This window comes from Leiobunum rupestre, chromosome 2 (genome assembly GCF_980474605.1).
Source record: "Leiobunum rupestre chromosome 2, qqLeiRupe1.1.hap1, whole genome shotgun sequence".
Taxonomy (NCBI): domain Eukaryota; kingdom Metazoa; phylum Arthropoda; class Arachnida; order Opiliones; family Sclerosomatidae; genus Leiobunum; species Leiobunum rupestre.
Window position 1 is genome coordinate 67,861,441 of NC_143385.1, and position 23,697 is coordinate 67,885,137.

A 23,697-nucleotide genomic window follows, 5' to 3' on the forward strand; every position below is an offset into this window, starting at 1 on the left:
ATCAAAGCGAAATAAACACATTCCTTTATTTAATTACCTTAAATTTGATGGAGGATTTCACTAAGGAAGCCAGAGGAAATTGACCACTGGAAATGGTCACATTGATCACGACCACTTGCATTGCTCCACCTATCGATGCAAAATGTAAATATTATACTCTTTATGATATTTATTTATTTATAAACTATTGTTTTGTGATGGAATAGATTTTCATTTTACGTCTTTAAGCGTTTTTTGAGCCCATCGGAATCCACATTTGGTAGTCTCAAAATAATATAACTATCCAATTTCCACTAAATAAGATTAGCGGGGATTTGATACTTCTCTCTAAGCAATATATTATATACTTATGGTCAAACTTTTTTAATTATATTTTCTGATTCAGAAAATGTATACCCATAGTTTTATTTTATTTAATTATTCGCGTGAAAATGTATTTATCTTCGGGTCGGTGAGTTAACTATGAAAGAACGCTGTACAGATGTGTCTGTTTGCAAAATCTAATTTACGGAGCAGGTTGCGTCATCTCTCGTTAGGAAAGTGAAATTTTAACGCCGTAGTTTCCTAAAAATATACGGTTACTGACAAATTGTAGATACATTTTATAATTAAATTAATGGAAAAAAATCATCGTAGACACTAATAATAATAATTAAAAATAATAATTAACAATAAAAGAAAAATTTGTAAAACAAAATATTATTTAAATAAATGCTTACCTGCTTGACAGGTAGGCTTAATAATAAAAACTAAAATAAAAATAAAATAAAATAAAAATTATAATAAAAATAAAAATAAATAAAAATAAAATAAAATAAAATAAAATAAAAATTATAATAAAAATAAAAATAAATAAAAATAAAATAAAATAAAAATTATAATAAAAATAAAAATAAATAAAAATAAAATAATAATAATTAACAATAATAAATAATAATAATAATTAACTATAACAAATATTAATGATAATTAACTATAACAAATAATAATAATAATAAACTATAATAAATAATAATAATTAACTATAATAAAAATAAAAATAATATAAATAATTAACAATAATAAATAATAATTAATAAATAATAAATAATAATAATCAACAACAATAAATAATAATTAACAATAATAAATAATAATAATTAACAATAAATAATAATTAACAATAATAAATAATAATAATTAACAATAATTAACCATAATAATGCATAATAATTATGAATTATGAATAATAATAACCATAATAATAATTAACATTAATTAATTAATATTAATAATAATAATTAACCATAATAATGAATAATAATAATAATAATAATAATAATAATAATAATAAACCATAATAATAATAAACAATTAATATTAAAAATAATTAACAATAATTAATAATAATAATAATAATTAACAATAATAATAATTAACAATAATAATGAATAATATTAATTAACAATAATAATGAATAATAATAATTAACAATAATAATGAATAATAATAATGAATAATATTAATTAACAATATTAATAACGAATAATATTAATTAAAAATAATAATAATGAATAATATTAATTAACAATAATAATAATGAATAATATTAATTAACAATAATAATAATGAATAATATTAATTAACAATAATAATAACGAATAATAAAATTAAAAATAATAATAATGAATAATATTAATTAACAATAATAATAATGAATAATAAGAATTTGGCCATGGCAATTATTTGAAATCGTCCCAAAATCTAAAAATGATAAAATAGCCAATGGGGATTTTCCATCTTATGACGTAATAGGATTTAGTACTATTTTATATGGGAAATCACCCTGAGTTTGGTGTTAATAGGCAACCATGTTACAATTCGTGATGGATGCAAACCGATATGATGACGGTATCGGTTATCGAAATCGCATTTTTTCCGATATTAACCTGATTGAACGGTTCGTATCTAAATTACCGATATTTACCGACTAACGTCGAAATTACTGATATTACCCAATTATACAGATCACATCTGAATTACCGATATTTACCGACTAGCGTCGAAATTACTGATATTACCCAAATATACAGTTCACGTCTGAATTACCGATAAATCGGTTAGCTTCTAAATTCCCGATTACCGTCGATATAACCGATTTACCGATTCGCATCTAAATTAATGATATTAACCGATTATATGGTTCACGTCTTGATTGCCGATTAATCAGTTGGCTACTAAATTACCGTTATTAACCGATTAGCGTCGAAATTACCGATATTAACCGATTAAGCGGTTTGCATCTAAATTACCGATATCAACCGATTAAACGGTTCAAGTCTTGATTACCAATTAATCGGTTCGCATCTAAATTATTGATATCAACCGGTTATACGGTTAACATCTAAATTACCGATATCAACGAGTATACGTTTAGCATATAAATTACCGATATCAACCAATTATACGGTTCACGTCTTCATTACAGATTACTCGGTTAGTTCTAAATTACCGATATTTACCTATTACAGGGCCCCCACTCAAATCATCAAATTGTTTATAGGAAAAATAGGATTATATTTCTAAAAATATAGGACTTTATAGGACTATTTTTTTAAATTATAGGATTTTATAGGACAATATTTGCTATTTCATTTACTGACTTTATGCATTTAAAAAACAAAATCTATATTTAGAGAAATATATCTTTGATTTTCACTTGAAAAATAGAAACTATTGAACCATTTCATCACAAAAATATATAAGTAGCTAACCATGTTAACAATAACAAAGTATAGACTAGAGTGACTTTGTATAGAAATTTATCCTATAGCTAAATCTAGCAATTTAACAGAGCACTTGGCGGGGTTTAAAATGGGCAAAATATCAAAATTATAGGATTTAATAGGACTTTTTAGGGATTTTGCTAAAAATATAGGATGTTATAGGACATTTTTGAAAATAAAGGATTTTATAGGAATTATAGGACCTCTGGGGGCCCTGCTATTAGCGTCAGAATTACAGATACTAACTGATTACTCGGTTAGCGTCTGAATTAACCAAATTTACCGATTAATCGATACGCGCCTAATTTACAGAATAGGTTAGCTTCTAATTAAACGGTTAACCAAGAAAACTACCGATACTGATTTTAGCCCATTTTTAAGAATACAATTTTCTGAAATTAAGAGAATTAAAAGAGTTTTGTGGGAAAATGGTTATCGGTATCGATTTACCATATCGCCAAAAAATCAGTTAAGCCTTAAAATTGGTATAGTTTAAAAATATATCAGCCAACACAAGACTAAAGCTTATAAGATAAAAATACGTTTATTTTTAAATCTATACAGAACAATGAAAAACAGATAAGTTACAGTTTTATATAAGAAAAAGTTGAAAGTAAGAAAAATGCGTTTCGATGACGTAACGAAAAGGGGGCGTGGCCTAAGTATCTGACGTAACGGCTTCCCTGGCAATTTGAAAAGCGGCAATCAACGAAGAAAGTTGAATTTTTTCGCTCGTACCAGACGCCAGGCGAAATCTAGAGGAAAAACATTAACCCATTTTATAGGAAATTTTATGAGAAATCGTGAAAACGAAATTTTTTTAAACAAATTCGTGGTAACACGTACTCAATCTCCGACATTTTGATCAGAATTTCCAATTTCACTTTGGTGGGTAATTCGACTGAAATATTAGGCGACTCAAATTAATTACTAAAACAATCAACAAGGGAAAATTAATTATACTTTTGTGAATGAAATTATGAACTTGCGTCAGGACGTCTTGCAACGCTAAGCCCTTGAGCGTTTTTAAGTTGTTTATGCCTGTGGTATAATAGAAATATTATTTATTAATAATGTAATATAATAATAATAAAAAAATTAATAAATATTTCAGGGTTCATACAACATTTGGAAAATTAATTTCCCTGATATTTCCAGGTTTTCTCCTGGAAATTTCCCTGATATTTCCAGGTGCTAAAGCACCATATGTTTTCGTTTAATCGAAAAAAATTATATATAATTATTGAGGCGCTTCCAGACTCAAACGAATTTCCCTGATATATCCAGGTTTTGGTTAAATATTTAAAATTTCCCTAATATCTCCCTGATTTTTTTGGAAAAAATCTGTTTCACTGATATTTCCAGGTTTCCCCACGAATATTTCCCTGATATTTCCAGGTTTATCCTCGAATATTTCCCTGATTTTTCCAGGTACAAGATAAAATAAAACTAAGATTTACAGAGTGACTCATTTCATAATTGTCATTTAAGTTAAATAGTTGATTTCATAAAATGTCTTTACGCTTGCCCAACTTGTTGAAATGTTGCCCTGGAATAGTTCAGCCAATGCCTAAGAATGAGTTCATAAACTCTTTAGTGGGAGAGAAAACGGATCCACAGCTGAAGCGGGGAGGCAACATTTCAACAATATGGCCAAGGTTATTTCATAAAAAGAACTATTGGTTCAATATTATCATATAAAAGAAAAAATCTTTAATAAGAAAACTTATTGATGTTAATTTGTATTCATTAGGGCAAACTTTCTGAACCCTCATAAATTTCCTTGATCCAGTGCTAATAATGGAAAAGCTATTTTTGCTGGGAATTTTATATTTTCAGAATTTATACCACGCGTAGGGGGTCCTTAGATGATACAAAACTCAATGACCTTGAACCATGTACTCAAGGTCATTAAAAATCTTTATCGAGAACCGTCTGATCCAATTAGAAAAGTGTACGTCATCACATTTTATGTCCAAACGACTCTGAATAAAATATCGTTCATAGTCGATTAATAGAGTTTGTGCCAAAGCTGAGAATTTTCTACGCATAGATCTGGCAGCATTTTTTAACGGGGGTCAGTCAAGGAGGGGTTTATTTAAGCGCCTATTTATGTAAATTAGTTAAAAGAAAGGCAAGAAAAAAAGTACAAAAAAAGTGATAAATAATAGAAAATCAAATCAGCTTCGTATCTTATTGGTTCCCTTAAACTGACGTCTTCCGACGCGATGGAAGCGCACCACGGTGACGCATTTCCTTCCCCCTTTCGTGCCGGAGCAAAATTCGACCATTAAAATAAGCTACGCTTGCCAAACTTGTTTTTATGTAGCTCATTCGTCACGAAATACGTAGAAGTTCAGTTCAGTCTAAGCTTAAAAACTGGGTACCTTGTCGAATTTATTCTTATACAGGGTGTTTCAAAAGGTGATGCAAAAATGTTAAGGAGTTGTAGGGGGTGAGTTGAGAAGTATGCCTGTTTCCCCCCTTTTTCCTACGATGAGTGAAAAGAGCGCCAGAGAGCTTCAAAGTGTGGCCTACTAGCCCCTGGAAGTAGACTGCAACAAGCTCGAAACCAAGCAGCAGGGAAATGAGATCATTAAGGTTTGGGTTCGTGTGATAGGTGAAAAAGGACTTTGTAAACAAATCGAGGTAACCCGCGTACAAAAGTAAACTTAAACAGTATTTAAAGTCCCTGCTGCTTGGTTTGGTGCTTGTTGCAGCCTACTTCCAGGGGCTAGTAGGCCACACTTTGAAGCTCTCTGCCGCTCTTTTAACTCATCGTAGGAAAACGGGGAAAAACAGGCATACTTCTCAACTCACCCCTACAACTCCTTCAAATTTATGCATACCCTTTCGAAACACCCTGTATATCTAGATAGCTACGCGACAGCCAAGAGAAGAAGCCGACCTTAAGTTTACTCTAAGATGCTTTGCCCGGAAGCTCGGCTTAAATAATTCAGGGGCTCTTTGGGAAATTGCACCCTCTGAAAATCCTTAACATTTTGCATCACCTTTAAAAACACCCTGTATGTCCGGGGCTTTTCGTGGTAAAACGTCACCAATACAAGAAATCCAATGTTACTTTATAGAAAGGCCTATTAGGATCGTATCAAAAAAGTATATATATATATCGGCCTATTTTTCTAATATCGGTATTGGCCAATATCGGCTCAAGCGAAGCCGATATTGGCCGATACCGGTATTAGAAATTTTTTATCAGGAAAAACTTAAAATTAAGAAAATTATCGATTAACTAACTATTGATAATATTTGATTTGATTGGCCGCGCCACGTACGCCAGACTTCAGAAACTAGATCATACCTTTTTATAGAAGAGTGAAAACAAATAAGAAACAACGATATTCGATTTGTGATAGCAAATATGTATCACGTAAAATGAAAAGAAACATATTCGGATATGCTCTTGCAAACTTTTTTTCGTGAAAAATGAGAATAAAATGGTACGAAAGTGTACTGAACCGTCTGTTACAATGATTTTATCATATACATTACTGTTATGATAGATAACTTTGTTAATATCGGTCGATATATCAGCTACGAATAGCCGATATATCGCAGGGTTGCCATAGTTTTTTCACAATGAAATTCCCTGACTTTTCCAGGTTTTCCCTGACTTATTTGGTCCCAAGATTTTGTTCCTATATTTTAGTAAAAGTTTCCTATTTGCAACCGGAAATTAAATTCCTTGACAATTCCCTGATTTTTAGACTAATTTTTAAAATTCCCTGATTTTTATACCCATATTCAAATTCCCTGACTTTTCCAGGAATTCCAGGTACCGTGGCAACCCTCTTTCGGCTGTACCCATATCGGTGCATCCCTAAAAGTTACTCTCCTTGAGTATAAATAAATATGTTTTTGTTCCTTCGCATTTGGCAGCTCGATAATTCAAAGTAGGTAAACTACGTGTAAAACCCCTTTAAGCCTTGAGATACAGAATTTACAGCTGGGATTAATTATAAGACTTGCACAATCCGTCTTAATTGAAGCAAGCCTCGCGCTTAATCCAAGGTACTGTAATAGACTAGGAAATCGCAAATGAAATTAGTGCCCTTGTTGCAGTAACTTTTAAATAAATGTATTTATACCAAGGGAACCAATGATATACAAGGCTGATATATATTTTAGGGGGAGGAGTTTACTGGCAGAGCGTAAGAGGGTTTGCCAGCAACGCTAAACATCGTCTCAACATAGTCATGTTCACTAACAATTCGCGACCAAAAACTATCGCTACGCCCCCTTGGGTTCACCATTGAAACCTAGATAGGTAGCAGACGCTATTGGATTTTCCTCATTAATATTTCCCTATCGTTATTCTTAAATTTGACTTTATTTAAGAAAAAAAGTTCTTATGTCTTTTAATTTGTCTGTAGCAGACGCTAGATCATAGGGGCTATCTAGTAGAAGATAGCACCGTTACGCCACCTAGACTCATTTCGGTCGTGAATAATTAAATATATTACCGATTACATTGTTCGTTTAATTATTATTATATCCAATAGTTTTTTGTTGCCTTGGATATTTCTGAATATTCTGTAATTTAATTCGCATTGCCACCTGACTTTCCCCTGACTTTTTGGGGTTATTTTAAAATTCCCGACTTTCCCCGGACTTTTTGGGGTTATTTTAAAATTCCCGACTTACCCCGCACTTTTTGGGGTTATTTTAAAATTCCCGACTATCCCCGGACTTTTTGGGGTTATTTCAAAATTCCCGACTTTCCCCGGACTTTTTGGGGTTATTTTAAAATTCCCGACTTTCCCCGGACTTTTTGGAGTTATTTTAAAATTCCCGACTTTCCCCGGACTTTTTAGGGTTATTTTAAAATTCCCGACTTTCCCCGGACTTTTTGGGGTTATTTTAAAATTCCCGACTTTCCCCGGACTTTTTGGGGTTATTTTAAAATTCCCGACTTTCCCCGGACTTTTTGGGGTTATTTTAAAATTCCCGACTTTCCCCGGACTTTTTGGGGTTATTTTAAAATTCCCGACTTTCCCCGGACTTTTTGGGGTTATTTTAAAATTCCCGACTTTCCCCGGACTTTTTGGGGTTATTTTAAAATTCCCGACTTTCCCCGGACTTTTTGGGGTTATTTTAAAATTCCCGACTTTCCCCGGACTTTTTGGAGTTATTTTAAAATTCCCGACTTTCCCCGGACTTTTTGGGGTTATTTTAAAATTCCCGACTATCCCCGGACTTTTTGGGGTTATTTTAAAATTCCCGACTATCCCCGGACTTTTTGGGGTTATTTTAAAATTCCCGACTTTCCCCGGACTTTTTGGGGTTATTTTAAAATTCCCGACTTTCCCCGGACTTTTTGGAGTTATTTTAAAATTCCCGACTTTCCCCGGACTTTTTGGGGTTATTTTAAAATTCCCGACTTTCCCCGGACTTTTTGGGGTTATTTTAAAATTCCCGACTTTCCCCGGACTTTTTGGGGTTATTTTAAAATTCCCGACTTTCCCCGGACTTTTTGGGGTTATTTTAAAATTCCCGACTTTCCCCGGACTTTTTGGGGTTATTTTAAAATTCCCGACTTTCCCCGGACTTTTTGGGGTTATTTTAAAATTCCCGACTTTCCCCGGACTTTTTGGGGTTATTTTAAAATTCCCGACTTTCCCCGGACTTTTTGGAGTTATTTTAAAATTCCCGACTTTCCCCGGACTTTTTGGGGTTATTTTGAAATTCCCGACTTTCCCCGGACTTTTTGGGGTTATTTTGAAATTCCTGACTTTCCCCGGACTTTTTGGGGTTATTTTAAAATTCCCGACTTTCCCCTGACTTTTTGGGGACCATTTTCAAATTCCCTGACTTTTTGAAACCATATTCAAATACATTGACTTTTTAAGACCATTTTCAAATTCCTGTCAAAGTAATTTTCAGTTAACACTTACGATTATACGCATCGGTGAATGTTTCATTCAATAATATTTGGACAATATCCCGAATGTCCGACTTGAGTGGGTGACCAACGCAGGTGTACACGTTGATTTCATTCACTTCACCAAATGCCATTGAAGTGCTCTATTAAATAAAACGAGAATAAATTCACTACGACTGGCCAACTTGTTCTTGAAATAGTGCAGTCAAGCCTTTGGACGAACTATCTAGCTCTCTTTAGTGGGAAAGGTGGGGAAGCATTGTAGAAGCGAAACAAAACAGTAAACAAAATAATGGTAATAATATTTATGGTTATGATCATTTAACGTTTATAAATTCCATAGGATAATTAGGAATTATATTTTTAAATTTATATAATTATATAGGACGCAACATTTTTTTAAATAGAATAAAATAGAACCAAATGTTATCAGCCATTAGATGGCGCCACTAAATACTTAGATTTAAGCTATTGGCGGAAAAAAGGAAAATATAGGAAGAACATTGGTGAAAAAATAAATAAAATATAGGAAGAAAATTGGTAAAAAAAATAAAATATAGGAAGAAAATTGGTGGAAAAATGAAAATAAAATATAGGAAGAAAATTGGTGGAAAAGGGAAAATATAGGAAGAAAATGTGTGAAAAGAAAAGGAAATATAGGAAGAACATTTGTGGAAAAAAAGGAACATATAGGAAGAACATTTATGAAAAAAAAAGGGAAATATAGGAAGAACATTTGTGGAAAAAAAGGAAAATATAGGAAGAACATTTGTGGAAAAAAAAGGAAAATATAGGAAGAACATTTGTGGAAAAAAAGGAAAATATAGGAAGAACATTTGTGGAGAAAAAGGAAAATATAGGAAGAAAATTGGTGAAAAAAAATAAAATATAGCAAGAAAATTGGTAAAAAAAAATAAAATATAGGAAGAAAATTGGTAAAAAAAATAAAATATAGGAAGAAAATTGGTAAAAAAAATAAAATATAGGAAGAAAATTGGTGGAAAAATGAAAATAAAATATAGGAAGAAAATTGGTAAAAAAAAGAAAATATAGGAAGAAAATTAGTAAAAAAAATAAAATATAGGAAGAAAATTGGTAAAAATAAAATAAAATAAAATATAGGAAGAAAATTGGTGGAAAAAAAGGAAACTATAGGAAGAAAATTTGTGGAAAAAAAAGGAAATATAGGAAGAAATTTGGTGAAAAAAAATATAGGAAGAAAATTTGTGGAAAAAAAAGGAAATATAGGAAGAAATTTGGTGAAAAAAAGGAAAATATAGGAAGAAATGCGGTGGTAAAAAGGAAAATATAGGAAGAAATGTGGTGGTAAAAAGGAAAATATAGGAAGAAAATTGGTGAAAAAAAAAGAAAATATAGGAAGAAAATTGGTGGAAAAAAGGAAAATATAGGAAGAACATTTGTGGAAAAAAAAAGGAAAATATTTTAATTTCACCAGACTTTTGGGTCACAATATAGGATATATTAGGAAATTTAATGAAATTATAGGAGAAAAAAGGAAGGACCTTAAATTATAGGAAAAAATAGGAAATATAGGAACTGTGGTCACCCTGTAATGCAGACGAAATTGTTTGTAATTACATCACCGCCATCTCTAGATTAGTTATGCCGAACCACTACTTAGCAGACGAGTTTCTACAATTGCTAATAAGCTAGTTTCAATAATATCTGACACATGCGCAGTTAGACGAAAAAGCGGACGTAATTCCTCAGCGTGACCTCGGTGACTTATGACGTCAGTTAAGGTTCTCTTTGTTATGAAAAGTACCATTCTAATAGTTAAACATTAAATTTTTTATTTTGATCCATGAAAATATATAATTAAAAACAATTTAAAGATTTTAAAATTGAGCTTTCGACCCGTAGAAAAATTAAAATAAGTACTATATATAGTCATACCATAAGTCTATAATAGTGTTCCATAAGTTTGTCACTTTGGGGAATATTTTTGTTTATTAGTTTTACTGATATCGGCAGATTTCCGAGGATAGCCAGAGTTCCTACACAGTACTGATGAGCCCCAAAAGGGCGAAACCGGTCTACTGTTGGAATCTCTGGCCTAAATTTTGACTTTTGAATTAGGAAGTGTCACACTTATGTAACAATATTATACTTAAACATTATCCCACTTAAATTTTCAATTTTTTTATAGGAAAAATAGGATGGTATTTCTAAAAATATAGGACTTTATAGGACTTTTTTCAAAATTATAAGATTTTATAGGACTATATATGGTATTATATTTACTAGCTTCATGCATTTAAAAACAAAATCTATATTTAGTTAAATAATTCTTTGATTTTCACTTAAAAAAAATAGTAAAAATTTAACTATTTTATCACAAAAATATACTAGTAGCTAGCCATGTTAACAATAACCAAAGTAGAGACTAGAATGACTTTGAATAGGAATTTATCCTATAGCTAAATCTAACAATTTCACTGACATTATGAGTGAGTGGCGGAATTTGAAATGAGCAAAATATCAAAATAGGACTTTTTGGGAATTTTGCTTAAAATATAGGATGTTATAGGCTTTTATAGGACTTTTTGGGAATTTTGCCTAAAATATAGGATGTTATAGGACATTTTTGTAAATATAGGATTTTATAGGTATTATAAGACCTCTGGGGGCCATGAAATTGTTTTTAATCCGAATAGTTATTTTTAAAGCCGATGGATGGTGGTGCCGTTATTGAAACTCGCCTATCGCAAGTTCAGCGTTTAATCTAGAGATGGCGCCACGTTTCCGGCTGTCACGTGCAAGACGCGAAGGGATTGAGTTGTTTAACTTTGATGAGAAGAGAGTTTATTGGACGTCCTAGCTTCCGCCTGGTGAATTATCCAACTCGCGTTTCAGTACCTGTAATATATTGAGTGTTTTCCTCATATCGCCTTGAGCCAGTTCGACGATCGAGTCTCGCCCATCCTCCGTTGCGTTGATGCTTTCGTGAATAATTAAAAAGGTTTCGTGAAATTACGCTCCTTAAAACGCGTTTACTAAATGGGAAAATATAATGAAATAGGCCTGAATTAATAAGCCGTCAATTATTAAAAAGTATAAAGGCTAGTTCCCACTCATGGCGAATTTTCGAGACGAATAAAATTTACGCGCAACGAAAAAAGACGCGTTTTTTCGGTCGCTGGGGAAGCGGTTCTCACTTTAGCGCAAAAATTTTAAAACGCTGAAAACAACTCGCGCGGGTTTTTAGTAATGTTTTAGGCCTAACATAAAACATCAGTTCAAAATGAACCAAATGGATGTTCCTGTTGATAATTTCAATAAATAAACGATTCTATAGGCGCTTAAATAAAACATCTTCCCAGAAATTGCCAAGAAGTAATATTTCCGAGAGCCAGGACTCATAAGTTACTATTTATATAGTTTAAATTTAAGTAAAATTGGATAAATGTCAATAAAATTAGGTAAACAGGAATAAAATTTGTAAAAAATGAATAAAATTTGTTAAACATGAATAAAATTGGGTAAAAATGAATAAAATTTGTTAAACATGAATAAAATTGTGTAAAACGGAATAAAATTGGGTAAAAAGGAATTAAATTGGGTAAACACGAATAAAATTGGGTAAATACGAATAAAATTGGGTAATCACGAATAAAATTGGGTAAAACTGAATACAATTGTGTAGATATGAGTAATTTAAGGAAAATTTCGACAATGTCTGATAAATGTTAATACAAAAATAGATTAATGAGGAATATTTATATATTTTGGAGACATTGGATAAAATTAAGTAAAACTGAGGAAATTGGGTAAATTGTATGAAATTGGGAAAAGTTAACAATTTGTTTTATTTTTCAGGTTAAATTAGTTAAATTAAGATCATTTTGGGAAATTTCAAGCATATTGGGTAAAATCGAATAATATTACGAAAAATAAACGAAATTAGACAAACTTTTGAAATTAAGATGATTATTAAAGAAATTAGAATAAATTTAAAGCGTTTTGAGAAAATTAGGTAAACTCATAATTTTGGTTTATTCACGTTTGATTATTTATCTTTTAAACCAAGTTGAGAAATTTCAAGCACTGTAGGTTAAATTTAATTATGTTAGGTAAAATCGCTGAAAAAAATGTATTTAATTGGGTAATTTTTTTAAATTTGGGTTTATATAAGTAATATTAAATATTTCAAGCATTTGGGTTAAAATTAAGAAGAGTTGCCTAAAACCCAACAAAAATTGGGAAATATCATGGAAATTGTATAAAATTAAAAACAATTGGCTAAAATCGCTCAAAGTTCGGAAAATTCGGAGGAAATTGGGTAAACTCATACTTTAGGTTTATCCAGTATAAGTAGTTAAATTTAAATAGTGTACAGTCAATCGTTTGAAAATTACTTTATTTCAAGTTAAATTTAAATACACTTTGGGAAATTTTTTTCATTTTTAAAATATACCTCCAATATAAATAAAAAACATTTTTACTTTAATATTTCTAATTTATAAATTTTTTCCCAATTTTATTCAATTTAAGACGTATTTCCTAAACTTTGATGGATTTAACGCAACTTCGCTTAATTTTACCCAAAATGATTGAAATATACTCATTTTCAATTTGTTTAATTTTCCTAGTAAAAATCAAAATTTCAAAAGTTTGTCCAATTTTGTCAGTTTTCATAATTTTATTCCATTTTACCCAATATGCTTGAAATATCCCAAATTCATCTTGATTTAATTTAATCCGAAAAAAAAAACAGAAATGGTTAACTTTTCCAAATTTCATACAATTTACCTAATTTCATCCAATGTATCCAAAATATATAAATATTTCTAATTAACCTATTATTTTATTTATCAGACATTAGCGAGATTTTCCTTAAATTACTTAAATTTATCCAACTTGAATACATTTATCCAACTTGACTTACATTTATCCAACTTGACTTACATTTATCCAACTTGACTTACATTTATCCAACTTGACTTACATTTATCCAACTTGACTTACATTTATCCAACTTGACTTACATTTATCCAACTTGACTTACATTTATCCAACTTGACTTACATTTATGCAACTTGACTTACATTTATCCAACTTGACTTACATTTATCCAACTTGACTTACATTTATCCAACTTGACTTACATTTATCCAACTTGACTTACATTTATCCAACTTGACTTACATTTATCCAACTTGACTTACATTTATCCAACTTGACTTACATTTATCCAACTTGACTTACATTTATCCAACTTGACTTACATTTATCCAACTTGACTTACATTTATCCAACTTGACTTACATTTATCCAACTTGACTTACATTTATCCAACTTGACTCACATTTATCCAACTTGACTCACATTTATCCAACTTGACTTACATTCCTTACATTTATCCAACTTGACTTACATTTATCCAACTTGACTTACATTTATCCGGTTGGCATGGCAAAACGAAAGCCCATTGTAACTTTTCCTTTTCCCTTCAGCAGGGTCATGCTTAGAGGTCTCGCGGCCCCGGGCGAAATGCATGGGCGAAACTGACAAATTGTGAGTGTAGCGGCCCTCTGGTATATACATCCTTATGGTAAAATTTTTGCGGCCCTGGGCGACCGCCCGACTCACCACCCCCTAAGCACGGCCCTGCCCTTCAGCGATTTTCAAATTATATGAAGGTCTACCAGCCCCCCCCCGAGTTTGAACCAAATCGGAGATAAACACCTCTGGTACTTTGATTGTAAGGCTAGGTTGGGGCTATGTTAATGTAGGTTAAGGTTATGTTAGCGTAAGGTAAGGTTATATTAGGTTAGGCCATGCTAAGGTTTGGTTGGGTTAAGTTTAGGCTATGCTATAGGGTTGGTTAGGGTAAGGTAGGTTAAGGAAGGGTTAAGTTACACTAGTTTAGGGTAAAGTTAGATTAAGGTAAAGTAATGTTAGCTTATGGTAAATGAAATTATTATATGAATTCTAGGGTCTTTTGCTTGAAAAATTACTTTGGGTTGCGAAAGGATTTTTGACTAATGAAAATTGGGAAATCCTTGTTTCAGAACGCTGTGCAGGTTTTACAACAATAGTTGATAAATAAATTTTCAGTACACTTGCCGGTTTAGGTTTAATCATAAAAAATAAGCTATTGGCCTGGAATCATATGAAAAAAACCTTTGTTCGCCAACGCTCCTAGTGAGACAATCACGAAACTATTCCACCCATTACGTCGTCTGCTCTTGTTTATATAAAAAAAATTGCTTTTCAGGGTTTTAAATCATAACATTACTGACGTCGTGAGCGTAATTGGGTCTAAAGTACCTTGAGACCATTAATGCGTTGAGTTTTTTTTTGGACGGGCTAAAGGTACTAGGCCTAATCAATAATATATTTATTTATACTTAGTATAAATAGTTTAAGTCTAGAGAAATATATTCTTGAGCTAACAAGGTTTGGTTATATTGCAAGCGTGAAATATTTCCAATTTCTTTTAATAAACAGGTCGGGGCACTCCGGAGTTTTTGGTGCAACTCGTTCGCCACTTTCAGGTATGAAAAATATACCTTTGCTGCTTTGCGCCATCTATACTTGCACCTCAAACTACAAATAATTTATATTCAACAAATTATTTTATGGTGCGAAAATATAACCATTTTTATCCCTTAACTATTTCTAGTAATATCCTAATATTTAAACTAATATACTAAAATATTGAAATTTAACAGATGACACATCGTAGTGCACAGCTTTCATTTAGTATACCAGAATTTTTACACTAAAAACCACATTAATTCCACAAGCGGCCAATAGATGGCGCGATGAGATATAATTCCCCCACCCCGCACCAAGAGCAGACTACACTTGAGACGAATAGATTGTACTTTTTAATAAGGCACAGACCTCCATTTGGATATAAATATTTTCGCTACAAGCGGAACCAAACGCGCAATCTAAATAGGCGCTTCAATAAATACCGCTCTTTTTATTTCCTCTCCTACGCGCATGCGCGAGTCACTGAATAAAATAGTCACGTGTTTATGTCAGTTTTATTCGTAAAAGGTTAAAGTTGATAACGCGCGTGCGAGATTGAACGAGCCCTTCTACATTGAAACATTAAGCAGCGCGCGCTTTAAAATGTAACGCTTTTACAAGTATGTCCTGGCTCTCTGTATTACTTTACTCCTAGGCAAATCGCTGAACACGTTTTATTTAAGCGTCTATTCCAGTCTAAGGTGAATGTTACGTTGTGCAGAAGATTTGTACGTGTATTCGAGAGGATAAAAGTGGGAAAAAAGTGAACTAACTTTTCTTCTTTGATAACGTGCTCCAATCTCGGCATCATTTGTTCAAGGCTTAGCGGTCCGAACCGGAAACGGGTGCATCTTGATTGCAAAGCTGGGATTATTTTAGACAGGTAATTGCAAATTAGACAAAATCTCGTGTTTTCGGTGAATTTCTCGATAACTGTTGAACAAAATTGTTTAAATTGTTAGTCGGATCTTTCGCTCGAAATTATATTTATGCTTTGACCAATTGATCTGACCTCTCCTCAGAGCATTTTGGGCGTCATTGGTCATTGCGTCTGCTTCATCTAATATGACCAATTTAAATCCAGATCTGCGGGGATTAACTTTAGTTATCAAGTTTAAATACCAAAAATGCATTCAGGTACATTATAATTGGAAAATTTAAAAAACGGTTTGCCACAATATTCTCAGATTCAAATTCCCTGATTATTATTATTATTTTCCCTGACTTTTTAAGGTCAAAATTAGATAGTTTTTAACTTTTACATTTATCAGAAGTTAATAAATGTTATCAACTTATATTTCAGTACAAAAGTTATTTCAACGTTAAAAAACCTTACAAGGATCTAAATAATAATAACAGAATTTGCCTTAGATCTAGAGCAAAATTACCTTAAAAAGTGTCAAGATTAGACTGAATTCCCTGACTTTTTACAAATTCATAAAATTTCCCTGACCTTCCCCTGACTTTTTCCGACCATTTTTAGATTCCCTGACTTTTCCCTAATTTCCCTGACGTGTGGCAACCCTAAAAAACCACACTTTCATACTTTGTGGCGAAAGTTCGTCTGCTTTCCATTTAACGCAACATCCTTTCAGGCGGACTATCGCCATCTATGTTTAATTTTTGTCATTAAAAAGCAGACGAAGTCTCGCAATGAAGAAATCCAGGGTGGTTGCTAGGGTTACGTCAAGAAGCTGGGAAGAGGTCTTCGGCAATTTTTCTCCCCTTGAGCACTCGCTTAAAACAAAGTGTCAAGTGAAAAGATTTATTCTCAAGATGGCGGCTAACAGCTTGGATTAAGAATTTGCTAATTAGCAATTTCTTAATCCAAGCCACGGCCAACTTTAACACTCGCACAAGAGCGGCCAACGAATTCGCCGAAATTCCATGAACAAGAATTTTCCCGCTTTAAACTAACAGACTGTAAGTTTCTTCAATGGCTAAGCCTTTGATGCTTAAGTATATATTTTTTTTATAATATTTAAACTATAATATACATAAATATATGAAATTAATATCTTTGAAAATTAATGTACATACCATTAATAAATTTATCCAAAAATTTGTTTGCTATAACTGAAAATTAAAAGTAACCGAAACTTTAACCATCACAGTGAGAATTCCCACATTGCAGTTGAGAATTCTGAGCTTCGTGACAGAAGTTAATGCTATTACCCCACATTCCTAGCTACCTGAATTCATTCTTGTTAATAAATGTCAACTGGGAACATTAGAACTTTACTTAAAAATGGATCTGGTGCTTGCGAAACTAAGTATTTGTCCTCGTACGATGCCAATACCACGATCATCGGATGCATTTAACTGTTAAAGAATAAACCTACTATAACACTTCCCAATGTTTATCGTGACGTTTATATTATGAAATGGCGACCTTACCTCCAAAACCATAGAACTAAATTCTTTGGGCGAATAAATCTGCCTAGCACAAGCCAAGATTGTTGAAGTTTTACCAGTGCCTGGGGGTCCGTAAAATAGTAAATGGGGTAGTTGGTCTTCTCTCATAAACTTCCCAACTTAAATTTAATTAATATTATTAGATTTATAAAAAAAAGTGGAATTAAGTTATATATTTACTCGTGCTAATGATATCTTCATGAGCGATCAACTCGTCTAAGTTTGTGGGCCGATATTTTTCAACCCTAAATTTAATTTTAATGATTAATTTAAGCTTATTTACTTTATATGACGTGAAATATTTTATATACTGACCATGGCAAATTTGGGGAACTTTTAGTATTGGAATCGGCTACCATCTAATAAATAAAATAATAAACACTCAGTTTTGTCGGTTTGAATTTCCCGCCGAAATATTTGTATTTCACTATAGAAAGAGTATCGCCATCTCTTTGGAAATTTTAAAAGAATGAAAAATGGATTCATAATTTATAAATTAAATTACAATAGCTTACTTTACTATACACGTTAACACATTTATCGTTTATTTTAAAAATCTAACTAAATATAACCTAAATTAGTACCTTACAAAAATTAGATTAGGATACCAGATGCCACCACCGGCATAGAAGTAAATATAACTTTTTTCCTTTGTGATATGGCAAAGGGATAGCATTGTTTTGAATTATTTATTCTAATAACTAGACATTATGTATAAAAACATAAATATATTTACTTACAATGCTTATAACTATATCTTGGACGTCTTTTCGATGAAACTACTATTTTCATATAATAAATTTTATGAATACTCCAGACACCGCGTACTGTTACTGCTATAACTCCGATACTTGTCACGCTTTGACAGTGTATTTCCCGCGCTAATTTATTCTTAGACGGAAAAGGTTTAATTGTTTATGTTTTGATTTAATAATTAATTTTAATAATATAATATGTCTTGGACTGATAAAATATTACATATTTTGAGGTAATTTAAATTTTGTTAATTAGGGTTAGGATTTGGTAACTATTTTTTTTAATTAGCAGACGAAAATATCTGGAAAATATCTGTCGTCTGCTAGGAAACGAAATGGCCACATGCTTGGTTTGTCATCTCCATATACTGCACTTTTATTTAATTTAAATTTAATAAAAATTATAACTATTTAATTATATTAAATTTAACTGCATTTAAAAGTTTTAATATATTAGTACAAAATGAGCTCTACTGAATTACAGACGGTAAGGCTTCAGATTATAATTTACTTTAGGCCTTGGCTATATTGCTTGAAAATTCAATTTAATGTTTAGGAGGAATTAGAGGTACTAAGGTCGATTTACGATGGAGATGATAATTTCAAAGAATTGTCATCCAATTCTGTGCAATATATGGTATTATTACAATAATTTTTTACGCTGCGAAAACTATTAACAATGGCTATTAATATCAGTTTGGTGAAAAGGGAACCCCTAAATCGTTTTTAATAGAAATACTGTGGGTTGATGACTATCCCAACGTGTTACCTTCTATCAATATGGATGCATTTTATAATAAACACATGTAAGATATTTTAATTATCTATTTAAAGAACAGACGAAGAAACTAACACATATTGTTTTCAGAGGTCAAAATATTAAAAACCAAATTAAAGATCAAATATTGGAAGAAGTAACTATATTTATAGTTTTAAATGTATTGTATTTATTTGAAAACTATAAACTTCTTAAAGGCTAACCAGCTAATTGGCATGTCCATGACTTATACGATAATAGAGTGGATTAGAGAGAAACTTGACGAGTTAACTAATGAAATTACAGAACCTGAACTAAATTTAGATTCAATGAAAAATGAAATTATGGAAACTGAGATAGAGGTATTCAATATATACATATAGAACAAACGTAATTATCAAGATATTAAAATATAATTAATGTATTTTTTTAATCAGCAACCTCAAGCTAGTGTAAAATTAAAACAACCCAAACAACAACTTACCAAACGTCAGAAGCGCAAATTGGCTGATAAAACTGATGCCAAGGGTGAAATGGCTCGTGGTTGGAACTGGGTTGATATTGTCAAGCATTTAAGCCAGACTGGGTCGAGCAATGACTCTTGACAGAATACTTATAAATTTGCCTATTTTTTTATAAAGAAACTGTATTTAAAAACTAATATTGTGTTAATAAAATAGGCCTGTTAACAAATTAAAAAACAGCAGAACTTTTGAAACAATGCAATTTTATATATAAATTTTATCTGTATTCGTGCATATGCAAAAATTTCACATTTCCCCGTAAAAAACAAGTTTTAACAAAGTTCCATTTTTCAACTAATAAGTGTATTAACAAAGACTAGGTTTAAATGAATCATTTCAAATTAAATTTTATGATTAATCCAACAGGTTTTAGCATAGCCACCGTATTTTAGCACTATTGAGACTATAAAATTAATGGATTAGTTAAGGTACAGGTTGAATTTTAATGATGGTAGCTGTTATCATATTAACTACTGAAAATGGCCTAATATTTTAAAAATTTGGTAGAAAACATTTGTGCCGTTTATACAAAAGGTACAACGTTTTGAGTTAATAGCAAAATAGTAAAATAGTTTGAAAAGTGGGTAAAATATTTCAAGCTATAATCATTACATTTATTTTTCTAAATTATAAGTTTTAACAATTTTTTAACAAGGTTGTATCGCGTGGGACATTGTTTTTCGTAAAGCGAACCCCAAAAACCTCATATTCTTGACATTTGTTTGAAACAGAAGTCGGAACACAAAGTTGAAGTTTGGTTTGCGGTTAACTTGTTGAAAATCTAAAGTTGCAAATTACAATAACTTAATTTTCAGTTTTTCACGGTATAAGCTAAAACATTGTTTTTTATATACATTTGTGTTTCATTTGATATTGCAGTAAAGCTCTCAAAGAAATCTTTTATATAATGTAGAATTTAAACTATCACAATTTAGTTAAGGTGCTTAAAAGCGTTTACTGCATGTATAAATTTGGTACAAAACTGCGAACGTGACCACCAAAGCTGCAACTTTAACCAAAGGAATGGTCCACAAGGGAAAATGGCGGGTGATTCTTTTAGCTAACGATGTAGCGGGGTTATATCTAATCCTTGCAACCTCCCATCTCTTCATTTCATCCTTCAAATCTTGCGGAGAATATTTCTTAAACATATCTTGAGCTTTTAATAGTAAATCTTCAAAAGGCAGATCTCGATCAGGTAATTTTGAGAGGAAACTGTGCACACATGGCATTTCACAGTCAAGCTGTAAAATCTCATCCTCAAAATGTAATACAATTGCCGCTGATAAGTATAAAGGCATCCATGGGTCACTTGCAAGAAAGAAATCAAATAATCTAACTACATCATCGTACTTCACTAATACATGACCAAACCAGGTTATGACCCAGCTTAAACAGAACATAACTCCCACTTCCGACTTTTCTAAGAAATCTTGTAATGCCCCTGTAACTCTACCGATTAGCGGATAAATATGTTCAATCATTTTAGACGTATTTTCCATAGTCTCTTCCATGAAAACACTAAGATGTTTTGTGGATAGTTTTTCAATAATATTAAACCCTATTTCCTCCCCTAAAACTAGTAAGATTGTCACGCAAATATCATGATATCCTTGGTAATAATGCAATTTAGGGTGTTTTATCAATATACGCATAATTAAAGCTATTAATTGGTCTTGCATTGCGAGACGTTGTTGCTCTTGTATACTAGGGGGGAATCTCTTCAGAGATCTGTTGACATCCAGGACAACTTGGGTGTAGTAGGGGTGACTTTCGATTTCACTTTGCGATGGTTTAGGCGATGTAGCAAAGATATCCGCTTTAATTAATTTGGGCCACACTTTTCGACGAATATCATCCTCTAGTAGACCATATTTGCCAATCGCGCATTTTTTAAGGCCTTTCACGTAGTTATCTTTTAAAGCTGACAGTATTTTTACTGTTTTCACCGTTTTATTAAACTGTTCTTTACTTTCTTCGTCATCTTGAGGTAGTGATTTGGATAGGGGTTCTATTTGCTCGTCTGAATCCGACATAGTTCAAATGGGAGAGATATAAGTCTTAACTGAATTTTGATTTAGTCAAGTCGGCGTTAGCGTGACGTGTATTGCTTGAGCGTTAAGTGAATCGTTCGTAGCAGACGACTTTATTATGTTTAATGGCAATTGTAATGCCCAACGTTTCTGATTGGTGTTTCAAACTAGGCTATACTCTAATCAGCCAATCATAAATGAAGTAATTTAATAAGTTTCTGGCTGGAAATAAGACAATACAAAGTTTCAATAAATGTAGTGCTGAAGCCATTATTTTCCAAATTAATCTATAGGCGATTCTGTACTAAGGAGGGAGCTTTAAATTAATGGTTTTAAGTTTTAATCTAAGGTAAGTCGGAATGGGAAAAAATTTGCACGCCCTTTTAGTGAACTTAGTACATATCTAATCTAAAATTAGTCTCCGATAACAGTGATTCGCTGACACTTAAATTTATAATAAAACAATTGTAATTAAATCCTTTTCTCTACTTTATTAAAAGATAATGATTGTACACCTAGCAAGGGCCAGCATTAAAAATGCAAATATTCTTTGGAGAGGTTTAATAATCCTGGTTTGTGATTGGCCTAAATATTGAGTGGGCGGGGAAGATCGGGCCTATACATAAGCATTATGACTAAAAAATTCGCGTCTGCTACTTAATTTTCAAAATTTTGTAAATAAACGTTTTTGCCGTAGCCTTTGCGTTAGTACTCTTAAGCCTTAGGTACTTTAACTACGCATTGTAATAATTTATTCATATAAGAATAAAAATGCCGCAAGGAAAATTGAAAGTTAAAGCGCAAATACCAGCTGGGGCCAAGAAAAAATCTGGAAGGATTACCAAAAAACGTAAGAAAATGTAAAATGAGCAATCGTATATTCCCCTAAGTAGAGATGCAGGTCAAGGCTTAGAAAGTTTACGAATTTTGAAAATTAGCTTGGGCATTTTTCTGATTATTTTTCTGCTAGATGCTTGGTATAACCCAAGAGATATACAGGAGTAAAATATAGTTAATTTTAGCAGGATTAAGGCTTATTTTGAATCTAAACCTTTGAAATTATTTAGAAAAACACAATAAACCTAAAAAAACTAAAGTCACATCTCATCGTGAAAGTATCCACCAGGTAATTAAAATTTAAAATATTTTCACCAGTAATTCAATTGTATAACAAACTTTATTGATGTTTTAATAGGCATTGGAAAAAGCAATTCGTGAAGATATCGAAGGCCAGGCACGAGCCAAAGCCACGTCGGATGGTAAATCACTTGAAACTGGGAAAGCTGGAGGTTCGGGAGTGGGGAAAAAGGGCAAAAAGAAGTGAACGTTTTTGCACTTATATATAGCAATTTATGAAGTTTTTACCCCTTTTATTGCGTACTTGTTAAATTAATCGTGCTGTTCATTTTTCTGTCCATATTTTGAGCATTCAAAAAACAGCTTTTAAGTTTGTTTGCATTGAAATTACCAAGTACTCTTCCGATACAGAAAACACTGATCATATCTCTAATAACTTAGTCAATAGCATCATATAATGCTCAATGGGGCCAAATTATATTAGCCAACCATTGTTAAAATAGTTGTTTTTAATGTGACGTTTTGTGATGACAATTTTGGGCCTATATATGAAAAAATAATCCTATATAAATGAAAGACTGTTTGTGATATTATGATCCTACGTGAGTACAAAAAAATAAAAAATTGGCTGTACTAAGAGTTATTATTCGCAAGGTTTTTACTACGAAAGTTATTATCGCAATGTTTTACATCAAAATTAAAAAATAGGGGGAAAAATTGTACGTAATGTATGGCATTTTTCATATTTAAAAGTTTTCATGTGATATCATGTAATCATCAAAAAAAAAAAATACATGTATAACAAAAATAAAAAAATCACGAGCCATAAGTGACAAAAAATTAATTATATTTATGTTTTTATGATATAAAAACCACATATATTTAAAACTAAATTAAAAGCTTAGGATTTGAATTGTGGGTAAAATGTCTTTTTTTTAACCAAAAATATTTTGAGTATGATTTAC

The 23,697-nt window shown here is 31.5% G+C and overlaps 4 protein-coding genes across 6 annotated transcripts; 2 read left to right on the forward strand and 2 right to left on the reverse strand.

Annotated features, from left to right (window-relative positions):
* Positions 1–3,314: 3,314 nt before the first annotated feature.
* RfC3 (replication factor C subunit RfC3) lies at positions 3,315–18,463 on the reverse strand. The gene is made up of 12 exons (XM_090166253.1): positions 18,327–18,463; positions 17,902–17,945; positions 17,767–17,831; positions 17,569–17,705; positions 17,414–17,493; positions 16,184–16,257; positions 15,945–16,104; positions 11,548–11,629; positions 8,681–8,810; positions 3,729–3,806; positions 3,612–3,666; positions 3,315–3,520 (listed from the first exon to the last, which is right to left on the reverse strand). Exons 2-12 carry the CDS (start codon positions 17,943–17,945, stop codon positions 3,424–3,426), a joined length of 1,002 nt encoding a protein of 333 aa, XP_090022379.1. The 5' UTR covers positions 18,327–18,463; the 3' UTR covers positions 3,315–3,423.
* On the forward strand, positions 15,972–19,827 carry LOC149958854 (RWD domain-containing protein 4). Of its 3 annotated transcripts, none has more exons than XM_090166256.1 (7): positions 15,972–16,054; positions 18,634–18,828; positions 18,898–18,978; positions 19,038–19,147; positions 19,210–19,255; positions 19,317–19,460; positions 19,536–19,827. In XM_090166256.1, exons 2-7 carry the CDS (start codon positions 18,805–18,807, stop codon positions 19,701–19,703), a joined length of 573 nt encoding a protein of 190 aa, XP_090022382.1. In that variant the 5' UTR covers positions 15,972–16,054; positions 18,634–18,804; the 3' UTR covers positions 19,704–19,827. The 3 variants fall into 3 exon arrangements, with proteins under 3 accessions (XP_090022382.1, XP_090022381.1, XP_090022383.1); XM_090166255.1 differs by having other exon boundaries at positions 15,979–16,054; positions 18,631–18,828; XM_090166257.1 differs by lacking the exon at positions 15,972–16,054 and adding an exon at positions 18,472–18,574 and having other exon boundaries at positions 18,631–18,828.
* Positions 19,828–19,848: 21 nt separating this feature from the next.
* LOC149958855 (TBC1 domain family member 20) lies at positions 19,849–21,771 on the reverse strand. The gene has a single exon (XM_090166252.1). The coding sequence runs from the start codon at positions 21,656–21,658 to the stop codon at positions 20,567–20,569; it is 1,092 nt and encodes a 363-aa protein (XP_090022378.1). The 5' UTR covers positions 21,659–21,771; the 3' UTR covers positions 19,849–20,566.
* Positions 21,772–22,272: 501 nt separating this feature from the next.
* Positions 22,273–23,449, forward strand: LOC149958856 (uncharacterized). Its single transcript, XM_090165064.1, has 3 exons — positions 22,273–22,505; positions 22,723–22,781; positions 22,851–23,449. Exons 1-3 carry the CDS (start codon positions 22,427–22,429, stop codon positions 22,977–22,979), a joined length of 267 nt encoding a protein of 88 aa, XP_090021190.1. The 5' UTR covers positions 22,273–22,426; the 3' UTR covers positions 22,980–23,449.
* The last annotated feature ends 248 nt before the right edge of the window (positions 23,450–23,697 follow it).

Coding starts and splice junctions, on each gene's coding strand:
- LOC149958855 (XM_090166252.1), bottom strand. CDS start 21,658: ATGTCGGATTCAGACGAGCAAATAGAACCCCTATCCAAATCACTACCT.
- LOC149958854 (XM_090166256.1), top strand. CDS start 18,805: ATGAGCTCTACTGAATTACAGACG. Junction 18,979..19,037: donor CCAATTCTGTGCAATATATG/GTATTATTACAA, acceptor TATTAATATCAG/TTTGGTGAAAAGGGAACCCC. Junction 19,148..19,209: donor GCATTTTATAATAAACACAT/GTAAGATATTTT, acceptor TATTGTTTTCAG/AGGTCAAAATATTAAAAACC.
- RfC3 (XM_090166253.1), bottom strand. CDS start 17,945: ATGGTAGCCGATTCCAATACTAAAAGTTCCCCAAATTTGCCATG. Junction 8,811..11,547: donor AAACACTCAATATATTACAG/GTACTGAAACGC, acceptor TTTATTTAATAG/AGCACTTCAATGGCATTTGG. Junction 3,667..3,728: donor TCATAATTTCATTCACAAAA/GTATAATTAATT, acceptor CTAATATTTCAG/TCGAATTACCCACCAAAGTG.
- LOC149958856 (XM_090165064.1), top strand. CDS start 22,427: ATGCCGCAAGGAAAATTGAAAGTTAAAGCGCAAATACCAGCTGGGGCC. Junction 22,506..22,722: donor TGGAAGGATTACCAAAAAAC/GTAAGAAAATGT, acceptor GAAATTATTTAG/AAAAACACAATAAACCTAAA. Junction 22,782..22,850: donor ATCGTGAAAGTATCCACCAG/GTAATTAAAATT, acceptor ATGTTTTAATAG/GCATTGGAAAAAGCAATTCG.